The 23,773-nt window shown below is 43.0% G+C and overlaps 1 protein-coding gene across 6 annotated transcripts in view; it reads right to left on the bottom strand.

The window, feature by feature from the left end:
* Positions 1-1,362: 1,362 nt before the first annotated feature.
* Positions 1,363-23,773, bottom strand: part of LOC135557832 (serine/threonine-protein phosphatase 2A 56 kDa regulatory subunit gamma isoform-like) — a 41,690-nt gene continuing 19,279 nt past the window's right edge. For 3 of the 6 annotated variants that reach the window (XM_064991476.1, XM_064991477.1, XM_064991481.1), the window contains 13 exons: positions 21,821-22,020; positions 13,688-13,798; positions 13,404-13,496; positions 13,178-13,308; positions 12,762-12,821; positions 12,560-12,668; positions 12,301-12,354; positions 11,606-11,776; positions 11,337-11,464; positions 11,118-11,219; positions 10,699-10,771; positions 8,497-8,607; positions 1,363-5,998 (listed from right to left, as the gene is read on the bottom strand). In XM_064991476.1, coding sequence (XP_064847548.1) covers positions 5,864-5,998; positions 8,497-8,607; positions 10,699-10,771; positions 11,118-11,219; positions 11,337-11,464; positions 11,606-11,776; positions 12,301-12,354; positions 12,560-12,668; positions 12,762-12,821; positions 13,178-13,308; positions 13,404-13,496; positions 13,688-13,798; positions 21,821-22,020 — 1,478 coding nt within the window. In that variant the 3' untranslated portion in view covers positions 1,363-5,863. Of the gene's footprint in view, positions 5,999-6,429; positions 6,529-8,496; positions 8,608-10,698; positions 10,772-11,117; positions 11,220-11,336; positions 11,465-11,605; positions 11,777-12,300; positions 12,355-12,559; positions 12,669-12,761; positions 12,822-13,177; positions 13,309-13,403; positions 13,497-13,687; positions 13,799-21,820; positions 22,021-23,773 lie in introns of those variants that run through there. The other 3 variants (XM_064991479.1, XM_064991480.1, XM_064991478.1) reach the window with 3 other exon arrangements.

Below are 23,773 nucleotides of genomic sequence, written 5' to 3'. Positions count from 1 at the left end.
TTGTTGCTTCCTTTCGGATGTCATGGTTGGTGTAACTCATTTTATTTTAAAGACAGGAAACCAAAGTTCCAATATACTAATTTGCACACCAGTATGCATGACAATGAGACAAAACATAAGGGGGTCATACATGCTCCAAACGTCCAATACATTATGACTGCATCATCAGGTTTATTGGGTGTTCCACCTAACTTTGTTTTTTTCCGGGAAGCCCATTTCAAAACTATTAAATTGCTTTCTTTTTTCCTTTTTATAAAATTATTTTCAGGATGGGAACATTTATCAATGTAAACTTAATAAAACAAAAATCAGATATGTAGAAATTATTTTAAATTGTAAGGTCATCTTTGAAAACTAACAATTATCTAAATAGAAGCTAGACAGTCATGGAGAATCTAAAATGTACAAAAATAGGCATTAAAACAGGTTTCCATTCAACCTTAAGAGAGTAAAGTACATTTTGTATTTTACAGCAACAACCTGGGTAAATGAATGAGCCAATTGGAAGCTGGGGATGATTAGGTGGCCATGATGGTATGAGGGACATATTGGGAATTTATCCAGGACACCAGGGTTAATAATCCACAGATTACAATTGGCCCATTCATCCCCCTCCTCTCCCCTGTAACTATTGCCCAGGTCATTGCTGCAAATGAGAATGTGTTCTCAGTCAACTTACCTGGTAAAATAACAAATAAAATAAGCCATGTAGAATTGAAAGAGAAAAATATTGCTTTAAAACTAACATTTTATTTCCAAAAAATGTGTAGAAGTCCACCTTAAAACAGTTAAATTTGGTAACCAACCACCTGAAACCCATTTTTATGCATTATACCTGCAGACTTACAAAATAATATTAACAATGGGTTCATTGTATGCTAGATATTGGAACAGTCAATAAAACAGCTTAGGTGTTAATGTAATAGGTATTGTTTGCATAAAGCATAAGTCATTTAAATGTTTGGGAGCATAATTAGTGCACTATTGTATTTTTATAGTTTACTCTCCGATAGACAGCACTGCTATAAAATGATTTCTGGTATGAGTCAGTGTACGCCGTCTACTGTATTAAAGATTAAAACAGGCTTCTAAATGTACATATTCTCTCTGGGTGATGTGTTGTGTGGAGATATAATATTCTAGTCAAAGGCAATCTCCAGATTCTGTGTGATGGAGATGAGGTGGAAACATTGATAAGTGATCATCTGTGTATATGGATACAGAACTAAATAAGGATAGGGTATGTAGTTCTTCAAGGAGTAGTCTCACATGGCCATCCTTCCAAATCGTGTCACAGGCTTCCAAGGGTAGTAAATGAGGAATTAGGCAGCAAATCATGAAAGCACTATGCCTGTTCTCGGATGAAAATATAAAAACTCACATGTTCTCTTTATTTACCATATACAGCTAGATAGATGTACACCACTGGAGAATTTGGATAAAAGCACACACAATGCAGATGTATGTAGGAACTCATCACATACTTTAAAATGCTGAAACAAAGAAAATCTTGATTACAAATCGATAAAAAAATAGTAGAATCCAAATTCAAAACTGTCCTAAATGCATATAGGTCACGTGTTGACATCTGTGTCACATCAACTGTGGTAGCTAATAACCGTTGTTTTCTGTACACAGGGGACATTCTGTACAAAATATTACATCTACCATGTAGTAGCTATAACAAAATAAAAGTACATTATATGTACAATATTAGATGAGGCCAATTATCATACAGGGTGTATACCAAAAGACACAGAATCATTCTTTTCAAAATAAACAAAACCATACAGTGCCTTCGCACTGTAAGTATTCAGAACCCTTGACTTTTCCCACACTAGCCTTATTCTAAAATGTAAGGAGAAAAAAATACTGAGCGATCTACACAGAACCCCACAATGACAAAAGGGAAACCAGTTTAAAAAAAAAAAAAAAGTTTGCCAATTTATTAAAAAAAACAGAAATATCTTATTTACACAAGTATTCAGACCCTTTTCTATGAGACGAAACATTGACCTCAGGTGCATGCTGTTTCCATGGACCATCCTTGAGATGTTTCTTCAACTTGGTTGGAGTCCATCTGTGGTAAATTCAATTGATTGGACATGATTTGGAAAGGCACACACCTGTCTATATAAGGTCCCACAGTTGCAGTGCATATCAGAGCAAAAACCAAGCCATGTGGTCAAAGGAATTGTCCGTAGAGCTCTGAGACAGGAGTGTCGAGGCACAGATCTGGGGAAGGGCACCAAAACATTTCTGCAGCATTGAAGGTCCCCAAGAACACAGTGGCCTCCATTCTTAGAGGAAGTTTGGAACCACCAAGATTCTTCCTAGAGCTGGCCGCTCAGCGGTCTAGGGAGAAGGGCCTTGGTCAGGGATGTGACCAAGAGCCCAATGGTCACTGACAGAGCTCCTCTGTTGAGATTGGAGAACCTTCCAGAAGGACAACAATCTCTGCAGAACTGCACCAATCAGACCTATATGGTAGAGTTGCCAGAAGAAAGCCACTCAGTAAAAAGGCACGACAGCCTGCTTGGAGTTTGCAATAAAGCAACTGAAGACTCTCAGACCATGACAAAGAAGATTCTCTGCTCTGATGAAACAAAGATCAACCTCTTTGGCCAGAATACCAAGCATCTGGAGGAAACCTGGCCCCATCCCTACATGGAAGCATGGTGGTGGTGGCATCATGCTGTGGGGATGTTTTTCAGCAGCAGGGACTGGGAGACTAGTCAGGATTGAGGCAAAGATGAACAGAGAAAAGTACAGCAAGACCATTTCTGGAACAGGATTATCATCACACTCAGGACCTCAGACTGGGGCAAAGATTCTCATTTCAGCAGGACAACGACCCTAAGCACACAGACAAAACAATGCAGGAGTGGCTTCAGGACAAGTCTCAATGGCCTTGAGTGGCCCAACTAGAGCCTGGACTTGAACCCAATCGAACATCTCTGGGGAGTTCTGAATATAGCTGTGCAGCAATGCTCCCCATCCAACCTGACAGAGCTTGAGAGGATCTGCAGAGAGGAATGGGAGAAATTCCCAAAATACAGGTGTAGCACCAGGCTGGTAGCATCATACCCAAGAAGAATGAAATCACTGCTAAAGGTACTTCCACAAAGTACTGAGTAAAGGGTCTAAATACTTATGTAAATGTGCTAGATTAAAAAATAAATAATACCAAATTTGCCCAAATTTATATATATATATAAAAAAAACTGCTTTGTCATTATGGGGTATTGTGATTAGATTGATAAGGGGGAAAACAACTTAATACATTTTAGAATTGGGCTGTAACGTAACAAAATGTGGATAAAGTCAAGGGGTCTGAATACTTTCAAAATGCACTGTATGTAAAATATAGAGAGCGCCACAGAGGCTACAATATTAACGCAATTTGATGAAGAACAACAGTCACCAACAGGACACTGGGAACAGCCAGGGATCCATTCACATTCAGGAAACTGAAATTACAATTCTCCTCTGTGAAGCAATGAGGAACATTTGTATTTCAGATAACTTCCTTAAATTGACCCAAAACCCTGGTGCCATCCAGTTTTGTTGGTGCCATCTATAAAAGCACTCTATACCTCCTTTCAGTAATTTTACAGCAAAATAGTTGGGGGTGGCATACATTTATGGTGAATGATATTCTTTAAGACAAAGAAAACAATCTAGAAAGAGAGTGAAACATCGTGATAGTAATATATTTACAATTTGCACATTCAATCTGAACATCAGAGTTTTTGCAGGCAATGGAAAAGACCCTGCACACATCCAGAAGTAGTGTCTCACACACAGAGCTTCTCTACAGGGATACAGCCAGAGTGCATGTCTGTCTGGGGACTCAAACAATGGTGCATCTTAAAATGGTACACAATTTCCTATATAGTGCACTTTTTTCGATCACGGTCCATAGGGGAATAGGTGCCATTTGGGGGACATCCTAAATGGAACAGGGCGAGGGGTAATAAGATCAGGTTGAATGAGAAGCATCCTTCTCTACACGTTTTTCATCAGGCACACAGAGGAACTGACGTAACTAAACAGACCAGACAGCACGAATTATTAATTCATTTTGGATCTTGGGTTTTTATTCTTCAAGTTTTATCAGGAAGTGCTTCTATCTTAAGTCTTTGGGGCTTACCCACTCCTCTCTAGCTCGACCACAGTCACTGATCTGCTTTGTAGATTTAACAAAAACAACTTGTATGCATTTTACACTAAACATGGCCCTACATACTCTGTGGGTAGGTGTGAGTGTCATTGTGTTTCAACGTGCGTCTCTCTGGTCTGTTGGGAAGCTAATGCTAAATTGAACTTGGTTCTGCATTCACATAACACTGCTATTCTACTCTCAGTTTAGCCACTTGTACAATAAAGGCACTATGAAAGGAAAGGCTTGTGATGAATTTTGACTGACTACAGACAGAATGATCTTATGTGACTGAACTAGGCTACTTAGTTACCAAGGTATAAAAGCAACATCAGAAAGAGAGGGGTCTTGGTTATGAAGAGTAGAGAGCAGTGAGGAGCAGGTATTCCTCTGTGTGTAGCCCAGTACAGCTCCTCCCACACTACAGCTCAATGGGAGTCTGTAAACACTGAACTAGAACACAGACCTCAGCTTTCACAACACTAACATGACTTGGATGTCTTGATCTATACTGATTACGAATGAAGACATGAACAGACCGACAGGGAATGGGATTGACGTGTTCACATGGACAGTAAACTCCAATGGATCCAGAAAACAATTGATGTGCTGTGCCCTCAGTCTTAGAAAACCATTAACCATTGTTCGAACCAAACACACTGCAACTTATTGCCTACAATATCATACAGCTAAGAAAGGGTGGATAAGTTTAAAAAAAAGCAAGAGTGAGGTTGGAACCAAACTAGGTCTGTACAGATCAGCTGATGTCCAGTGGACAGAAGAACCCCCCTTTCACTAAGCCAAGCACATTTAGAGCCACAACTTTATTACGTCTCTTGGCGGTCCCCAATAATTCCCCTCCCATCAAATCAATCCTAGCAGAACACAAGAAAAAGATTACACTTATGGCAATAGCAGCAGTAACTAGGCAACAAAGAATAAACATGAGAGAGAAGGACTGTGCTTTACTCTCTATGCTGAGAGAGAGGAGACTAAACTGCTTCTTCCTTCGCCCATTACGTACAGTATGCATCTATAATACATGTCTGTCTGCCAATCCTATTGCCAGTGCACATGACATCTAGAATGAGGATGAGAGAAAAACAGAAAGAACCCAACAAATTAAAACAATAACAGAAGACCTGAGAAAAATGACCACAAGGGGACAGCACTGCTTTTACAAGACAGAGAGAGGGAGGGAGGGCAACAATGTCATGTTTGGTGGTCATGCCATACAGTCCTGTGCCATTGACATCTCTGGGCAGGGCTGTAGCGAACTGGGGAACACTTCAGAGTTGGACTGGTGGAGTTGTTTGAGCTGCAGCTTCTTTCAGCCAGGCCATTCTGTTTTGTTCTATTCTGGTCTGGACCTTGTCTGTGATGGACTGTTCTGGGCCCCCCGGGGCTGGTCTGTCTGTCAGTATGTGGTGTCTGACTGTATGTGTGACTGTCTGTACGTCTGTATGTGTGTGTGTGAGAGAGAGACTGTCTGTACGTCTGTGTGTGCGACTGTATGTGTGTGTGAGAAAGAGAGAGACTGTCTGTACGTCTGTGTGTGCGACTGTATGTGTGTACGTGTGTGTGTGTGAGAAAGAGAGAGAGAGAGAGAGACTGTCTGTACGTCTGTGTGTGCGACTGTATGTGTGTGTGAGAAAGAGAGAGACTGTCTGTACGCGTTTGTTCGTGTACGTGCGTGTGTCTTTAGTGTCCGTCGTGTGGTGTGACCATATCATTGGCCCTCCGGTGCGTCTCCAGGGCCTTGACGGTGGAGATGTCCTGAGGCAGCTCAGACTTCCTCCTGACCAGCGGACGCTCCTTACGCTCGTTCCTCTGGAGCTTTCGGGGGGAGAGGGAGAACAGTCATAGAATAGTCAAACCAAAATGTACAAAGTAGTAAGGAATCGCGGAGATCATCCTATGTGGATGTATTCTCCAAATAGAATGTACGAGGTTGCGTTGGCTGTTAGCCAATTCAGCGTGGTGTCTAAGCAAGCTAGATCCTCCCGTCCCTGATTGTTATTAAGCCGATGCTAATTTGCATAAACGTCGGACTCTTTAGTCACCGACAGTTGAAGTCGGCTTTCGGGGAAGCACCACGACTGTGTTGCTTTGTGGATGTGAGGTGCAATTTAGGGAAAAGAAGATGCATCACTTATTCTGCTGTTATATTGCACATGCAGTGACAGAGGAAAAAATTGGTTCTTTGTTAGTTTTAATTTCCCAGACGGACGTAAATGTTTCACCATTAAAGATCCCAGCTCAGTAGCTAAACCAGATTTAATTTATCACATGCTCCGAATACAACAGGTGTAGGTAGACCTTACCATGAAATGCTTACTTACAAGCCCTTTACTTTATTTCTTGAACTGCATTGTTGGTTTAAGAAAAAAAACAAAAACACATTAAATATATTTAAATTAAAGTTACAATAAAATAATAACGAACTAATATAAAGGGGGTACCAAGTTAATGTGTGGGGTTACAGGTTAGTCGAGGTAATTTGTACATCGGTAGGGTTAAACTGACTGTGCATAGATAATAAACAGCGAGTAGCAGTGTAAAAATAGGGGGGGTGGGGTGTTCAGCAGTCTAATGGAGCATTTTGGACCTAGACTTGGAGCTCTTGCCATGCAGTAGAAGAGAGAACATTGTCTTGCTGTGTTTAGACCATGGTAGTTTGGTGATGTGTACACCAAGGAACTTCAAACTCCTGACCCACTACACGACAGCCCCGTTGATGTTTAGCTCCTTTGTCTTGCTAACATTGAGGTAGAGGTTGTTGTCTTGGCACCACACTGTCAAGGTCTCTGACCTCCTCCCTATAGGCTGTCTCATTGTTGTCAGTGATCAGTCCTACCACCGTTGTGCCTTTCTAGGGAGTTTTTCCTAGCCACCGTGCTTCTACATCTGCATTTCTTACTGTTTGAGGTTATAGGCTGGGTTTCTGAACAGCATTTTGTGACATCGGCTGATGTAAAAAGGGCTCTATAAATACATCTGATTGATTGATTAATGATGGTGTTGGATTCATGCTTGACCACGCAGTTGTAGGTGAACAGGGAGTACAGGAAGGGACTAAGCACGCACCACTGAGGGCCCCCCCCGTGTTGAGGAACAGCGCGGCAGATGTGGGGATGTTGTGTTGTCTACCCTCACCACCTGGGGGCGGCCCGTCAGGAAGTACAGGATCCAGTTGCAGAGGGAGGTGTTTAGTCCCAGGGTCCTAAGCTTAGTGGTGAGCTTTAAGGGCACTATGGTGCATCCTTGTTTCTCGCTCCCACCTTTGATAATGAATGACCTCCAATTGTCTGATTGCTAGAAGTAGTGCCTGGTCTTATGGAGGCATTAGACTGATCACACATCCTCTTCAAGAGACGGGGGAACAGTTACACATCCAGAGTCCATCAGCCTAAACAAACCTTCTCTAGTCCTTGATAGTCTTCAGTGCTGCTAGAATTCAAATAGCACGTTTAACTAGGTCTATCACGTCTTGACTAGATCAACTTGTATTCCCAACTCAGCCCAATCCATCATGTCCTAGTCCTGTATGAAGTGTACACTATAGTATACATTACCGTCAGCTCTCCCCTGCCTTAGAAATGTGAGCCTGCCTATAGATAGGATTCTGTCGATAAGTACATCACTCACAGCCCTCTTCCCCGACCCTGTCTCTCTCCAACCTACATTACATCCCAAATGGCACCCTATTCCCTATGTAGTGCACTACTTTGTACCAGGGCCCATAGGGCTCTGTTGAAAGTAGCGCACTATATAGGGGATATGGTGCCATTTATGACAGCCTGGGCAGTAGGCAAGGAGAGGGCTGTGAATGGCGTACTTCTACTCCTACCCATGCTGCACTACTCCTGTTCCTACACGTCTGTCTCCACCCCTCTTCACCCTTAGCCTACAATTACTGCACCCCAGCGGGAATCTAATGAACATAATAATACAAAATCCCCATCAACATCTGACTGTTGAAGCCAGAGATGTTTTTGCATGGGCAGCGTCTCAAAACACCACATCCGCCGATATCACCCTCTACCTTCAGGGGCCTTTAAATTACACATCTAATAGCTACATGATACTTGGTAGGACCATCTTAACCAATTCCATAATGTTAGCTTAGAACACTCCAAACCCAGGCTTAGACTCCAGGGTCAAAACTGCAACAAGGTGTGACAGGAAGCACCAGATTCTGATTCTACATTTCAAACAGCTCGGGAGACTGTGCTCTGAACCTTCACACGAACAGTCTAATTCAATGCACTGAGTGCATGGAGGACGTCAGAGGAATAGCACACTAGCCCACACGCCCCCCCAACACACAGTACCTGCGTGGCTTCTTCCTCTATGGTCTTCTTCAAGATGTTAACATCCTCCATCATTGGTCCGTCTGTCTCCATAGGACTACCCAGGTCTGACGGGTCCACGTACACCAGGAACTAAACACACCGAGAGAGAGAGAGAGAGGAGGGTAGGATTATAATGAGACAACAGGAAGTAAACTCAGCGGAGAGGTGAGGAACTCCCAGAACCAAAGATAATGATATAGACCTTTTTAGATCATTTGGTCAAATCCATGATGAGTCAGATGATTTCTGGTTGTTGGGTTCTGAGCCATAGAATACACCTACGTATCTGGTGCTGCCTGGGCTGTTCTGTGGTGGAGGACTAGTGGCAAAACTACTGGCTCAGTTGGTAGAGCATGGTGCTTGCAACACCAGGGTTGTGGGTTTGATTCCCACAGGGGACCAGTGTATGTATGTATGTGTGTGTATGTATAAAAATATATACACACACACACACATATCTATATATAGTGGGGAGGACAAGCATTTGATAACCTGCAAAAATCGGCAGTGTTTCCTACTTACAAGGAATGTAGAGGTCTGTAATTTCTATCACAGGTACACTTCAACTATGAGACAGAATCTAAAACAAAAATCCAGAAAATCACATTGTATGATTGGTTAAGTAATTAATTTGCATTTTATTGCATGACATAAGCATTTGATCACCTACCAACCAGTAAGAATTCCGGCTCTCACAGACCTGTTAGTTTTTCTTTAAGAATCCCTCCTGTTCTTCACTCATTACCTGTATTAACTGCACCTGTTTGAACTCGTGACCTGTATAAAAGACACCTGTCCACACACACAATCAAACAGACTCCAACCTCTCCCCAATGGCCAAGACCAGAGAGCTGTGTAAGAACATCAGGGATAAAATTGTAGACCTGCACGAAGCTGGGATGGGCTACAGGACAATAGGCAAGCAGCTTGGTGAGAAGGCAACAACTGTTAAAGCAATTATTAGAAAATGGAAGAAGTTCAAGATGACGGTCAATCACCCTCGGTCTAGGGCTCCATGCAAGATCTCACCCCGTGGGGCATCAATGATCATGAGGAAGGTGAGGGATCAGCCAAGAGCTACCACAGTCTCAAAGAAAACCATTAATAACACACTATGCCGTCATGGATTAAAATCCTGCAGCGCACGCAAGGTCCCCCTGCTCAAGCCAGCGTATGTCCAGGCTCGTCTGAAGTTTGCCAATTACCATCTGAATGATCCAGAGGAGGAATGGGAGAAGGTCTTGTGGTCTGATGAGACAAAAATAGAGCTTTTTGGTCTCAACTCCACTCGCCGTGTTTGGAGGAAGAAGGATAAGTACAACCCCAAGAACACCATCCCAGCTGTGAAGCATGGAGGTGGAAACATTATTCTTTGGGGTGCTTTTCTGCAAAGGGGACAGGACGACTGCACCGTATTTAAGGGAGGATGGATGGGGCCATGTATCGCGAGATATTGGCCAACAACCTCCTTCCCTCAGTAAGAGCATTGACGATGGGTCGTGGCTGGGTCTTCCAGCATGACAACGACCCGAAACACACAGCCAGGACAACTAAGGAGTGGCTCCGTAAGAAGCATCTCAAGGTCCTGGAGTGGCCTAGCCAGTCTCCAGACCTGAATCCAATAGAAAATCTTTGGAGGGAGCTGAGAGTCTGTATTGCCCAGCGACAGCCCCGAAACTTGAAGGATCTGGAGAAGGTCTGTATGGAAGAGTGGGCCAAAATCCCTGCTGCAGTGTGTGCAAACCTGGTCAAGAACTACAGGAAACATATGATCTCTGTAATTGCAAACAAAGGTTTCTGTACCAAATATTAAGTTCTGCTTTTCTGATGTATCAAATACTTATGTCATGCAATAAAATGCAAATTAATTACTTAAAAATCATACAATGTGATTTTCTGGATTTTTGTTTTAGATTCCGTCTCTCACAGTTGAAGTGATAAAAATGACCTATGATAAAAATTACAGATCTCTACATGCTTTGTAAGTAGGAAAACCTGCAAAATCGGCAGTGTATAAAATACTTGTTCTCCCCACTGTATGTATGCATGCATGCATGTATGCATATACACAGTCGCTCTGGATAAAAGCATCTACTAAATGACTAAAATATCAAATGCTTAAGAGAGCAAGAGACAAAGGGGCTGGATTAAAACACACGAGGAAAGATGCTTAGAGCTCACCTGAGGGTTGGACTTGGCCAGATTCTCAATCTTCACCCACGCCTCTTCTCTCTCTTTCCACTTGGCCTTCTCTCTTCTCACACACACACACACACACACACACACACAACAGGTTTAGGGAGACAGTGGAACAGAGATCAGACGACAACGGGGGAACAGATCAGACAATGGCGGGTTTATGGAGGCAGGGGAACAGATCACAACGACAGGGGAACAGACATCACAACGACAGGTTTAGAGAGACGGGAACAAAGATCAGACGACAGCGGAACAGGCATTTCAGAGTCATTTCAAGATGAAATCTGCTAAGTGGAGACAGACGTAGAATGAAACTATGTGGGTGGACGTTGCGAATGAATGAACAGTTATGACAAAGGTTTTATTCAGTGTGTGTGTGTTTAGAGGTAAAGTAGTCTTACTTGTTCTTCTCTGTTCTGAACTGCTGTGTGCAGTCATCAAAAAGCTTCTGGTTCATCTCCATGAAGAGCTTCAGGGCGTTGTATATTAGACCGTGGATCGTCCTGCACACACACATTAACCACACATATGGAGCGACGTTTACTTCTCTTTCACAGGGCAGCAACAGAGAGACGGAGAAAGAGTCTGCTCCATAATGGTAGGTTAGCAGAGTGGCTCACTTGTTCCAGTGGGTCTTGGAGTTGAGGTAGAGCGAGGGGAACATGATAGGGAGGATCCTGGCAGCATTGTCACTGATCAAACTCATGATGTACTCATTGTTCCAGTAGTACAGCGCTCTCTCTGCCACCTGATACACACACACAGAGAGAGGGATGCCTGATAAGGCCACACCGTAGCACAGAACCACACACACAAGCCTGGACATGCGCAACACACGCATATGCACAACACTGCACACTGCATGAGTACCAACAGATCAACAACACACCTGGAAGTGAGGGCTGGACACACACTTGGCCAGCTGTCTGAAGAGAGGCTCCATGACCTTGACGAACTCGGAGGGTTCGATGACGTCCAGGATTTCCTCCAGCTCATTGAGGAACATCACCTCCTTTGGACTGTGTGTCTTCGGCCAGTACTTCAACAGAGCCATCACCGTCTACAAGATTAGTCATAAATTTATAGTGAACAGAGCTGTGGGTCTAACTAACCAGTCCCTCCCACAGAGCTGTGGGTCTAACTAACCAGTCCCTCCCACAGAGCTGTGGGTCTAACTAACCAGTCCCTCCCACAGAGCTGTGGGTCTAACTAACCAGTCCCTCCCACAGAGCTGTGGGTCTAACTAACCAGTCCCTCCCACAGAGCTGTGGGTCTAACTAACCAGTCCCTCCCACAGAGCTGTGGGTCTAACTAACCAGTCCCTCCCACAGAGCTGTGGGTCTAACTAACCAGTCCCTCCCACAGAGCTGTGGGTCTAACTAACCAGTCCCTCCCACAGAGCTGTGGGTCTAACTAACTAGTCACACAGAGCTGTGTGTTTTGGCCAGTACTTTAACAGAGCCATCACTGTCTATGGAGAAGATTCACACATTCACACTAAGCCAGCATTAGAGCAAAGTACTAACCTCACGCATTCCATGGGGGAATGGTGATTTTTGCCCAGCGAACAGCAAGATGTCTTACCGGTTCTGTGAGAGTGCTGTCCTTCTCTAGAAACTGCACCACGCAATAAGCCAGCTAGAAAAGACACAGAAACATAAAAGCAGATTAACTACAACCATCATGTCGACACCGCTTAATACAACTAATAAAATTAGCTTATTACAACCTATAACACACATAGGCCTAATCAAAAGGTTTATTGTATTGCAGGCCTAAGGCTTTAACTGCACGGTCTTTAACGGTAACGTGTTTGAAACCAAAGGTAGTTAGGGATAGCTACCTGTGGGTGATAGACACTAAGGGACTTGACTTTGTGTAAAGGCAGCAACACTTTCAACAGGAAAATCTTGTGCTCCTCTTTCAACGGTAAGGCAAAGCCATTGATTATGCTGCAAAACAGAAGGATTTGAAGGTCGTGATCAGCAATGTAATACTTCTGATCAAAACAATATAGGCACAAAAACGATTAAAGAACCACATACCTTCCTAATATTTCCAATAACTCTGCTATTCCGTTATGACGTTCTGTTTCATAAATGAACCTGGAAAGAAATGACAATGTCAAAGCAGAACAGAGCAGTTCAATAAATGGTCATTTAAACATTGGCAATCGCCATGTTGTGTCTCCCCATTCAAAGGCCCTTAAATCTTTGGTCTTGCCCATTGAATGTCTCAACTGTCTCAAGGCTTAAACATCCTTCTTTAACCTGTCTCCTCCCCTTCATCTACATGGATTGAAGTGGATTTAACAGGTAACATCAATAAAGAATCATACTGTAGTTTTCACCTGGATTCACCTGATGGGTCTGTCATGGAAAGAGCAGGTGTTCTTAATGTTTTGTACACTCAGTGTATGACAATACAATTTCATAGTACAGTATTATGACCATTTACTGACTTATAGAATATGTTATTGATCTGTTTCCTGATGTACGCTCTCAGGCCCAGGAACTTCCCATAGATGCGATGCAGAGTGGTCTTTAGAAAGTCCCTTTCCCTGGGGTCTTCACTGTCAAACAGGTCCAATAGCTGTGGAGACAATGCAGCAGGTGACCTTAGATCACATGTACTTTCTCACATCCTGTTTATTTACTTCCAGTGAGAAAGGTCCAGTGCTTAGCTACCTGCATTACAAATTTCTGGTCGATATACTTCTTGGCCACATTTGGTTGAAAGTCTGGAGACTCCAGAAACCGGAGGAAGAACTCGTAGACGAGCTGGAGAAAGAGCAGAGGTGTACATATCAGTGGTAGGAAACGGTGCGCGTGTTAAATTGCTTGTTTGTGTGACAGTGTGCGGTGCGCACGACCGTGGCGTGTGTGTGTGCAACTGCAAGTGTGTTGCGCCGCCGTGTGGTACGTGGTGTGCTTGGCGGTGCGGTATGCAGTGCATGACTGTGCGTGTTTACCTGGAGGTGTGGCCACGCAGCCTCTAGAGTGGGCTCATCCTCCTCTGGGTCAAACTCAGCCCCTGTGGGGTTGGATGATGGAGGCAATGTCCTGAACATGTTCACTGCAAACTGAAGGACAGACAGACAGGCAGGTCACGACACAGCACTTCATATTATTACCATAAGGGCTATTGGAAGAACTATCCTAAGCATGTGTCAATGGTTGGCCAACTCCAGCACTTTGGAAACTGACATTTTGGGTGTCTCAAAATGAATACTACCATGCTCTGCTCACACGGAGAAAACATTTCGAAGTATGCATCGCTGCAAGCTTCAACGGAACGTATGCACAGAAATATGACGCAACCACATAATAGCAAAAATGATTGAAATCAATGGAAGCCATTCTTTTGGGCTGAAGAGAAGAAATAAACTGACTTGAGAATGAACTTGCCGGACTACAATATTTTATCTTGATAAGTTAATAAATACATAGTGTTCATTTTGGCATGTTTACCTGCCTACAATACCCATTGTGCAACCCCATAGTGAGTCAATAGGTCTAACTGGCCACAAACAATTGGTAACTAGCTAGCCACGAAGAATTGACAGCTCGTCATCTAGATTGCATAACATCGATTATCAGTCATTTTTGCCTTTTAAACTAGCTGGCTAGCTAGACTATTACGATTCACATATAGCTAGCTGATCATTCCGAAGTTAAGTTTATGTAGTCTTGTGTCGTCTGTATAGCCATTAGACTGGCTGGCTTGCAGCAGATCAAGTCTTACAGGCAGTAATGCGTTACAGGGCAAAGTTGTGCTGAGGTGACTGAGGCACGAACAGCTCGTCTCCCGACTCGTGTTAGTATTTGTAGCTTGTAACGGATTATATGAATGTTTTCACAGTTTTCACAGAGTACTCGCAGGCTGTGTCGTAGCCCATGCAGCCATGGGTCATGACGAGCGCTAGCTTAGCTAGACCGCTAACTTGGTCCTCTTTCTAACCATGGTTCATTAGGGTTAACAACCTATAGTTACAGCACTAGCAAGTTACCTTTTACTAGTAAACAAGTATGGTCATTGTCTAGGCTAATATTTTATGTTAATGATAGTAAGCTGCAAGCTAATGCATAAAGTTAAAACAAGTGGTCTCTTGCTGAAGTTAGCTAGCTTGTTACTTTCGTTAAATGTCTGTTAGTGTTTTCACGACACCAACATTTTACTAACGATACCAGGCCAAGCATCACAATCACAATTGAGGATGTGATACACCAAAAACCTGGCAGTGATACTTAATATATTATATGAATATATTCATATTCAAATAGCTACGCTATTTCTACTTGCACATCATCATCATCATCATCTGCACATCTACCACTCCGGTGTTAATTTGCTAAATTATAATTATTTGCTACTATGGCCTATTTATTGCCTTCCCTCAGTCCATTTGCACACACTGTATATAGACTTTTTTTTCTATTGTGTTACACATGGAATGAACAAAACATAGTCAGTAACTGTTGTTTGTGTCACACTGCTTTGCTTTATCTTGGCCAGGTTGCAGTTGTAAATGAGAACTTGTTCTCAACTAGCCTACCTGGTTAAATAAATAAAAATATTTAAAATCTTCTACTCAATACAACACACTGATTTCTCTAGACACTTCTGCGCAATTCAACAGGTATTGAATTTAACTTCACACTGCATAATAGAATACTGCAAAGAATGGCTGATTTGCCCCAACTTGCAAAGGCCTACCTGTGATTTGTCTGGACGAATGGGAGGAAGGAATACACATGTATAATGATCTGCATATCATTGTGGCAGTACAGGGAGAACACTGCATGAAACCCTCCCTCTTCAGTAAACAGACCCACAGGCTCTCCCTACGTCTCAAAAACACTCCCAAACATACTGCTGCCAACTTTAAAAAACGTTTGCACCAAACAGAATTTAAGGAGCACCAGAAAGAGACATTTTAGGCTTCCAATAGGCCAACATGATTCAAAAAGGGTAGGATTCATTTCTCATGAGTAGCAAAGCAGACCCTTTCTTCCTGTGCCAATCAAATTTGCCTAGACCTACTGTCAAGTTAGGTTGTTGGCTAGGAAACATGACTGAACATTGTTATCACACCGATAGAGACCCGGGATTTGTTTCAAACGGCCAGCGACATGGTTTGTGAAATTATGTTTTTAGAAAGGGGAGCTCCGGTAAAATTGTTCCTTTTTTTAACCGTTTCAGCAAGAGACAAGCCATTTTCTTTGCTGTAAGCTGCAAGCATGTGCCTTTCACAACGCTGGGCCCTATTTGTCCTCTCTAGCACTCACAGGCTGTGTGACAGCAAACTTGAAAAGTCTACGCAGACCGGCTTGTGCTCTTGGTTATACAAGGGGTGAAATTATACAATGTATCAACTTTGCTTACTCTGCAAGCTGCTCCAATGTATCAGAAGACTAAGTCCCCACTCGCCATCACGTCCCCACTCGCCATCACGTCCCCACTCGCCATCACGTCCCCACTCGCCATCACGTCCCCACTCGGCTATATATATTTTTTTAAATTGATGGAGGACTAAATGCCGCAGGAAGACCAGACAGAGATGCAGGTGAGTGATGGCTGGAAGGGGATCCAGCTGCCGGCTGGCTGTGTACAGCTGCCACATTTGAAAGGTGCATGAAAGTGAAGCGGACATTATTGGACTGGGGCATACAAGAGTCTAGTTAATGTTGCTTAAATTCAACTGAATTTCTAAACAAAACCGACTATTAAGATCCCATAAACAGGCATCAGCGGGTTCTTTAGAATGGTAGGGACAACAAAAAACGTGGTAGTATCTTATGAAACAGTACTACTGTATTCTAAAATGTTTGTATCATAAGTATCATGAGGTTTTGATACCATGATATTACCCTGGTACCGGTATACCATGCAACACATTAGTCTATGTAGATAATTTGCTTTACTGACAATATTGCAATGTTAAACCGAATCAGACATTTAAATCTACAAATGTTTGACGTATAACTGCTGAGAGTAGTCGTGATCCAGGAAAGTCAAGCATAGATGAGCAGCCGACATTACTCTAAAAAGGTCCAAAGTAATGAAATAGCAGGGGAGTGCCTAGTGCCTCAAAATGTATGCACAGAGGATGGGGGTGTGGAGCAGGGTAGAAGCCATATTAAGAAACACCCTTTGTTTCATGTGTATTGTGAATACAACTAAATATAAGAGAACAGTACAGATGTCCAGCCGACCTCTTCACCCATCAGGCTGCATCTTCTTGATCATTTACAAACCTTATTTATTTATAAACCTTTTCAATCAACACAGCCACAGACCAGTAGAACCAGAGAGAGGAGGATGTCAGGACCTTTAAGATTACATTTATCAGACCCCCCCCCAATGAGAAGCAGACATTTTTTTGTTTTAACCAGCCGAAGCTTAAGCTACTCTTTTTGTTCACCTCTCCAAGCCAGCAGCATACCACCCTACATTCCAATGTTGGCTTGCCTCAAGCTAAGCAGAGTCAGTCCTGGTTGGTCCCTGGATGGGAGACCAGGTGCTGCTAGAAGTGGTGTTGGCAGACCAGTAGGGGGCACTCTTCTCTGGTCTAAGGAGAACCCAATGCCCCAGGGCATTGAAGGGTACACTGCATAGGATGCAGTCTTTCGGATGGGATGTTAAATGGATGTACTGACTCTCTGTGGTCATAAGAAAATCCCATGGCACTTATCATAAGAGTAGGTGTGTTAACCCCAGTGATAGGGCAAAATTCCCAACCTGGGCCCATTTCATCATCCACCTGATAGTTCATGTGTGGTGAGCGTTATGGCACAAAATGGTTGCCGTGAGTGCCACACTTTGAGTACCTCAGTTTGTAGAAAAGCGCTATATAATTCCCATTCATTCTCACCTTTCAGATGACAACCCCCCCTACCCCCAGCAGGTTGAGTTAAAATGCACTCACTTGACTGAATTATCAATGTAACATTTGCTTTGGGGCGCTGTAACAATAATGCACTTATCAATTGGGCGCCCCCTCAAAGAGCCACCCATCGTGGTCTATCTAACCACAAAGAAGACACCCTTTAGAGTCCGCCTCGTCCACACTTTGATGTTAAAAGCAGTGAACACATCAAAGTGAAAGACTCAGGAAGGGGAGAACTAAAGTAAACCAAGAGTATATTCTTATGCTGATTTGGCAGGGGCCTTGCATTTTCTGCTGCACTGATCAAATAGAGGCAGGATCAGGAGAATGAAGGGACATTTGCACCTTGATCATCCTTGGTTTCCTGCTTTGATAAACATCAAAGCCTGTTTTAATTCAGACCTGGCTGGCTGGCCGGCTGGCAGGCAGGCAGCACCACGACACATCACATCCCCAGCAATGTATATCTGTTACAGAGGTAGGTGAGCCCATGACGAAACCACAAAAGATGAGTTCAGATTTTCACACCAATCTGATTTCAGTGATATGTGGCGTAACACAGATATTGAGCCCACAGTGCTAGGTAGACAATAGGCCTACTGCTAGCTGTACTATAGAATAACAGTCGGCTCCGCCTCTGACTCTGGGTAACAGATTCAAGTTCGGTGAGTGTAAAGCAGTTTCCACTCTCTGCAATGTCCTAGTTTCACAGAGTTCACCTGGAAGGGAATGGGACACACCTATGCCTCAGGAAATAGAAAAGAAAACATCTAGCCTAACTTGAACTGAAATAACTTGAAGAATTTCTGCCAAAGGCACCATCAACAAAAAACAGACTGAGAAATGCGGAAACTTTGTGGTATGTGGAATATGCCATTTGAAAGCTTCTGTGACAACTTAATTGATTGAAATGGCTTATAGCTTTCATGACCACTTGATAGCAGGGTTATGAATTCACTCAAGCCAGAAAGACAGAGGCCTACACAAAATGGTTGTGTCTATGGACACGAAATGTGTTTGCAACACAAACGTCAGAGGGTCGTCTTTGGTGACCATTAAAAGCAAGTTTGGGATGTGACAAATGTAAAATGTTCCTTAATGTTTAAAAATATTTGTTAAAATGATAAGAAACATTGTTAAATCAATTACAAAATTCCACATCAATGTACAATACAGAATGGTTCGATTACGTATGTATGAACAACTAGGTCCGGGCGATGAAGTTATATCTACCACATCCCTTTACAGACATATTATTGTAGATGCGTTATGTCGATAGCGACAATTTATAACTTAAGACAGTTTAAAACAGTGCCGCATCAGGTCTGTATCTTTTCAGACAGTGCAGTCGTGGCCAAAAGTTGAGAATGACACAAATATTAATTTCCACAAAGTTTGCTGCTTCAGTGTCTTTAGATATTTTTGTCAGATGTTACTATGGAATACTGAAGTATAATTACAAGCATTTCATAAGTGTCAAAGACTTATTGACAATTACATTGATGCAAAGAGTCAATATTTGCAGTGTTGACCCTTTTTCAAGACCTCTGCAATCCACCCTGGCATGTTGTCAATTAACTTCTGGGCCACATCCTGACTGATGGCAGCCCATTCTTGCATAATCAATGCATGGAGTTTGTCAGGATTTGTGGGTTAAAAAATATATGTTTTGTTCCCCGAGCCACTTAGTTATCACTTTTGCCTTATGGAAAGGTGCTCCATCATGCTGGAAAAGGCATTGTTCGTCACCAAACTGTTTCTGGATGGATTGGAGAAGTTGCTCTCGGAGGATGTGTTGGTGCCAGTCTTTATTCATGGCTGTGTTCTTAGGCAAAATTGTGAGTGAGCCCACTCCCTTGATTGAGAAGCAACCCCATACATGAATGGTCTCAGGATGCTTTACTGTTGGCATGACAGGACTGATGGTAGCCTTTTTTTCCAGATGCCCCAAACAATCGGAAAGGGAATTCAGAGAAAAATGACTTTACCCCAGTCCTCAGCAGTCCAATCCCTGTACCTTTTGCAGAATATCAGTCTGTCCCTGAGGTTTTTCCTGGAGAGAAGTGGCTTCTTTGCTGCCCTTCTTGACACCAGGCCAACCTCCAAAAGTCTTCTCACTGTGCGTGCAAATGCACTCACACCTGCCTGCTGCCATTCCTGAGCAAGCTCTGTACTGGTGGTGACCAGATCCCACAGCTGAATCAACTTTAGGAGACGGCCATGGCTCTTGCTGGACTTTCTTGGGCACCCTGAAGCCTTCTTCACAACAATTGAACCGCTCTCCTTGAAGTTCTTGTTGATCCGATAAAAGGTCGATTTAGGTGCAATCTTACTGGCAGCAATATCCTTGCCTGTGAAGCTCTTTTTGTACAAAGCAATGATGATGGCACGTGTTTCCTTGCGGGTAACCATGGTTGACAGAGGAAGAACAATGATTCCAAGCACCACCCTCCTTTTGAAGCTTCCAGTCTGTTATTCGAACTCAATCAGCATGACAGAGTGATCTCCAGCCTTGTCCTCATCAACACTCACACCTGTGTTAATGAGAGAATCACTGACGATGTCAGCTGGTCCTTTTGTGGCAGGGCTGAAATGCAGTGGAAATGTTTTTTGGGGATTCAGTTCATTTGCATGGCAAAGAGTGATTTTGCAATGAATTGCAATTCATCTGATCACTCTCCATAACATTCTGGAGTATATGCAAATTGCCATCATACCAACTGAAGCAGCAGACTTTGGGAAAATTAATATGTGTCATTCAAAACCTTTGGCCACGACTGTAGAATTCTGCTTCGGCGTAAAAATGTTCTGTATTTTTTCCCTGACAACAATAGACGCTGCTGTGTTATTTATGCAGTTTAATGGTATGGTAGCGAGATGTGTATTGGTAAGTCACGGTATTTAACAAACTTTAAAGTACTTTTTTAGGAGTGAGTAGTCTGCGAGCCGGCTTCGCGCAGTAGCTCGAGATTATGATTGACAGTTCTGGTTGCCTAGTGATGGAAGCAGTAATTCCTTTAAAGACAAGTAAATGTCAGTTCATCTCACCAGAGAAAGTTTCGTGTGGGCATTTTAAAAAAATACATAGTGTAGACTACCCAAACAGACAAACATGCTGCAGCGCTTTCAAGGGCCACATTCCATTGTCTGAAAAGCGTAATCAAAACATGCTACTGGTATTGTTTTTTTTGCCTCATATGAAATCACACAGGCTATGCTTGGAGGGTATACCAGTTAATGTTAACATGGCATTTTGAAATACTGACTATGGTTTTCAAAAATGTAAAATGTATAAAAAATATTTTACAATAACCACCTAAGATATGCCAAATAAAATATCTCCAGCTTGGGGCTCCAACTATGCATTTGGTTTGCGAACTTGTTAGCTAAGTAGCTAGCTTGCAAGATCAAGCTGTTTTTTTTTACAGCAGAGAATCAAATCGCCTCCTGGATCAAGATCCCTGCTGCTTACAATTGTTTTGTGCAAAAATAATATGTATTTTTACGGTCTATATTATGGTCTGGAATCAAATGGCGCTTCTTGTGTATGAAGGTCAGGATATGAAGATCCGGATACCGCCCAACCCTAGAGTAGACTACCCCATGCCCGCGAGACTGGCCCAAAACCGTAGGTGCCAGAATAGGCTAGGATATTCTATTCGCAACAGACCGAAGTCTGCACACCGCTAGCCAAGAGACAGAGGAGGCAGGCCAGCATGTGAGAGTGGCAGGAGAAGGCAGGCCAGCACGAGAGAGAGAGGCAGGCATGAGAAGGCAGGCTGGCAGTCATATGTTAAGATAATCTATAAACACAGAAAACAATATAAGTTTGTATAACTGAACTGTGATTTTAAGTTAATTTAAAAAAATATGTTTTTCAGTTAAGGGTATATTTGTTTAACATTAACGGGTCCCAACTTCGTTTAAACGTTTTAACTTTTATACGTTCACACCCCTAAGGACAATACATCAATGTCACCAGAGGGCCTTCTCAACTGACTAGGCCTATGTGCACCACACAATAAACGGAAGAAGAAAAACATCATGAAGGTTTAGAAGGGTTGAAAAACCAGGAACCAAAAATAAGCAAAACAAGGTCCAAAAGAGGGAGGGAGTACTAACAAACACTTTTGTTTCCCTTTTATGTTTAAAAATGTTTTGGGACAGTGTGCACTAATAATTACGCCCAAGGCATTCTTCACTGTGTCTACTGACCACGTGCACCACCTCTGGGTAGATGGGCTCTGTGATGACGTTCCTGTTGTGGGTGATGTACTCCACCATCTCGCTGAGCGCTGCCCGCTTCACCTCCTTCCATTTCAGGTCGCTCAGAGGGTCCGACAGAAAGTCAAACAGGACGCAGCACTGACGCAGCTTCTGGACAAACAACTTTTCCTGCTCCGCCGGAGGGACATCTGGGAGGGGGGAGAGATGAGTCAGATTCATTATCCACACAAGGAAATTCATTTTCACTGCTTGACAAAATACACAGAATAAAGACAAAATAACCAAAAACCCAGCCACTTAACTAGAGAATGAGTGAGAGCTTGAAAAAAATACACAAAAAAAAAAACTGACGCTCCTGATTACCGAGCCTACTGAACGAATACAAATGTAAACACTTTCAATTCAGGCTCAGGGGCACAGAAGGTGGCAGCCATAAAATAAACATTAACATCCAAATAACTGCTCAGTCTCCTTTCTGTGCATGAAGGCTCACTCAGGTAGATACACTACATGATCAAAAGTATGTGGAACATCTCATTACAAAATCTAGGGCATTAATGTGGAGTTATTGCAACAAGGGGGGGGACTAACAGCCTCCATTCTTCTGGGAAGGCATTCCACTAGGGTTAACATTGGCAGCAAGTCCCAGCAGCATTCAGCCACAACAGCATTAGTGAGGTTGGCCACTGACGTTGGGCGAATAGGCCTGGCTCGCAGTCGGCGTTCCAATTTATCCCAAAGGTGTTCGATGGGGTTAAGATCAGGGCTATGTGCAGGCCAGTCAAGTTCTTCCACAACTCAACAAACCCATTTCTGTATTGACCTCGCTTTGTGGAAGGGGGCATTGTCATGATGAAACCATAAATGGGCTTCCCCAAACTGTTGCCACTAAGTTGATAGCACAGAATTGACTAGAATGTAATTTTATGCTATAGTGTTAAGGTTTCCCTTCACTGGAACATAGCTCGAAACATGAACAGCCCCAGACCCTTATTCCTCCACCACACTTTAGTTTGCACTATGCATTCAGGCAGGTCGTTCTCCCAGATTCGTCCGTCGGACTGCCAGATGGTGAAATGTGACTCAACACTCTAGAGAACACGCATATCCACTGTGCCACAGTCCAATGGCAGCGGGCATTACACCACTCCAGCCAACAGTTGGCATGGTGATCTTAGGCTTGTGTGCGGCTGCTCGGACATGGAAACCCATTTCATGAAGCGTACTCACTAGCAGGGCAGACATTTGACAAACTGATTTGTTGGAAAAGGTGACATCCCATGACTGTGCCACATTGAAAGTCACAGCTATTCAGTAAGGCCATTCTACTGCCAATGTCTATGGAGAATGCATGGCGGTGTGCTTGATTTTATACACGTCAGCAAAAGGTATGGCTGAAATAGCCAAATCCACTCATTTAAAAGGGGTGTCCACATACTTTTGTGTGTAATATATATATATATATATATTTTTTTATACCTTTATTTAACTAGGCAAGTCAGTTAAGAACAAATTCTTATTTTCAATGACGGCCTAGGAACAGTGGGTTAACTGCCTGTTCAGGGGCAGAACGACAGATTTGTACCTTGTCAGCTCGGGGGTTTGAACTTGCAACCTTCCGGTGACTAGTCCAACGCTCTAACCACTAGGCTACACTGCCGCACTTCATATAGTGTAGCTAGCGAGCTCATCACGCATCATTGCCGTGTGCACTGTGCATGCGATGACTGACCACAACCTGACAGAAATCAATATTTAGAAGCAGCCAGCTTCATACACTAGGCCTACATGACAATTCCAATCTGAAGAGAAAACAAATGCAGTCTAACAAAGCTCTGACGGTGCATTCTGGTAAACCACTCAGAATGTTTATTTTAACCTGTGTTGGGTACACAAACGCTATTAGTTTTAAAATGATTTAGAAATGAGTGCCTTGAATTG

Source organism: Oncorhynchus masou, chromosome 16 (assembly GCF_036934945.1).
Source record: "Oncorhynchus masou masou isolate Uvic2021 chromosome 16, UVic_Omas_1.1, whole genome shotgun sequence".
Classification (NCBI taxonomy): Eukaryota; Metazoa; Chordata; class Actinopteri; order Salmoniformes; family Salmonidae; genus Oncorhynchus; species Oncorhynchus masou.
The sequence above is the reverse complement of the archived record's forward strand: the minus strand, read 5'-3'. Positions and strand labels throughout refer to the sequence as shown.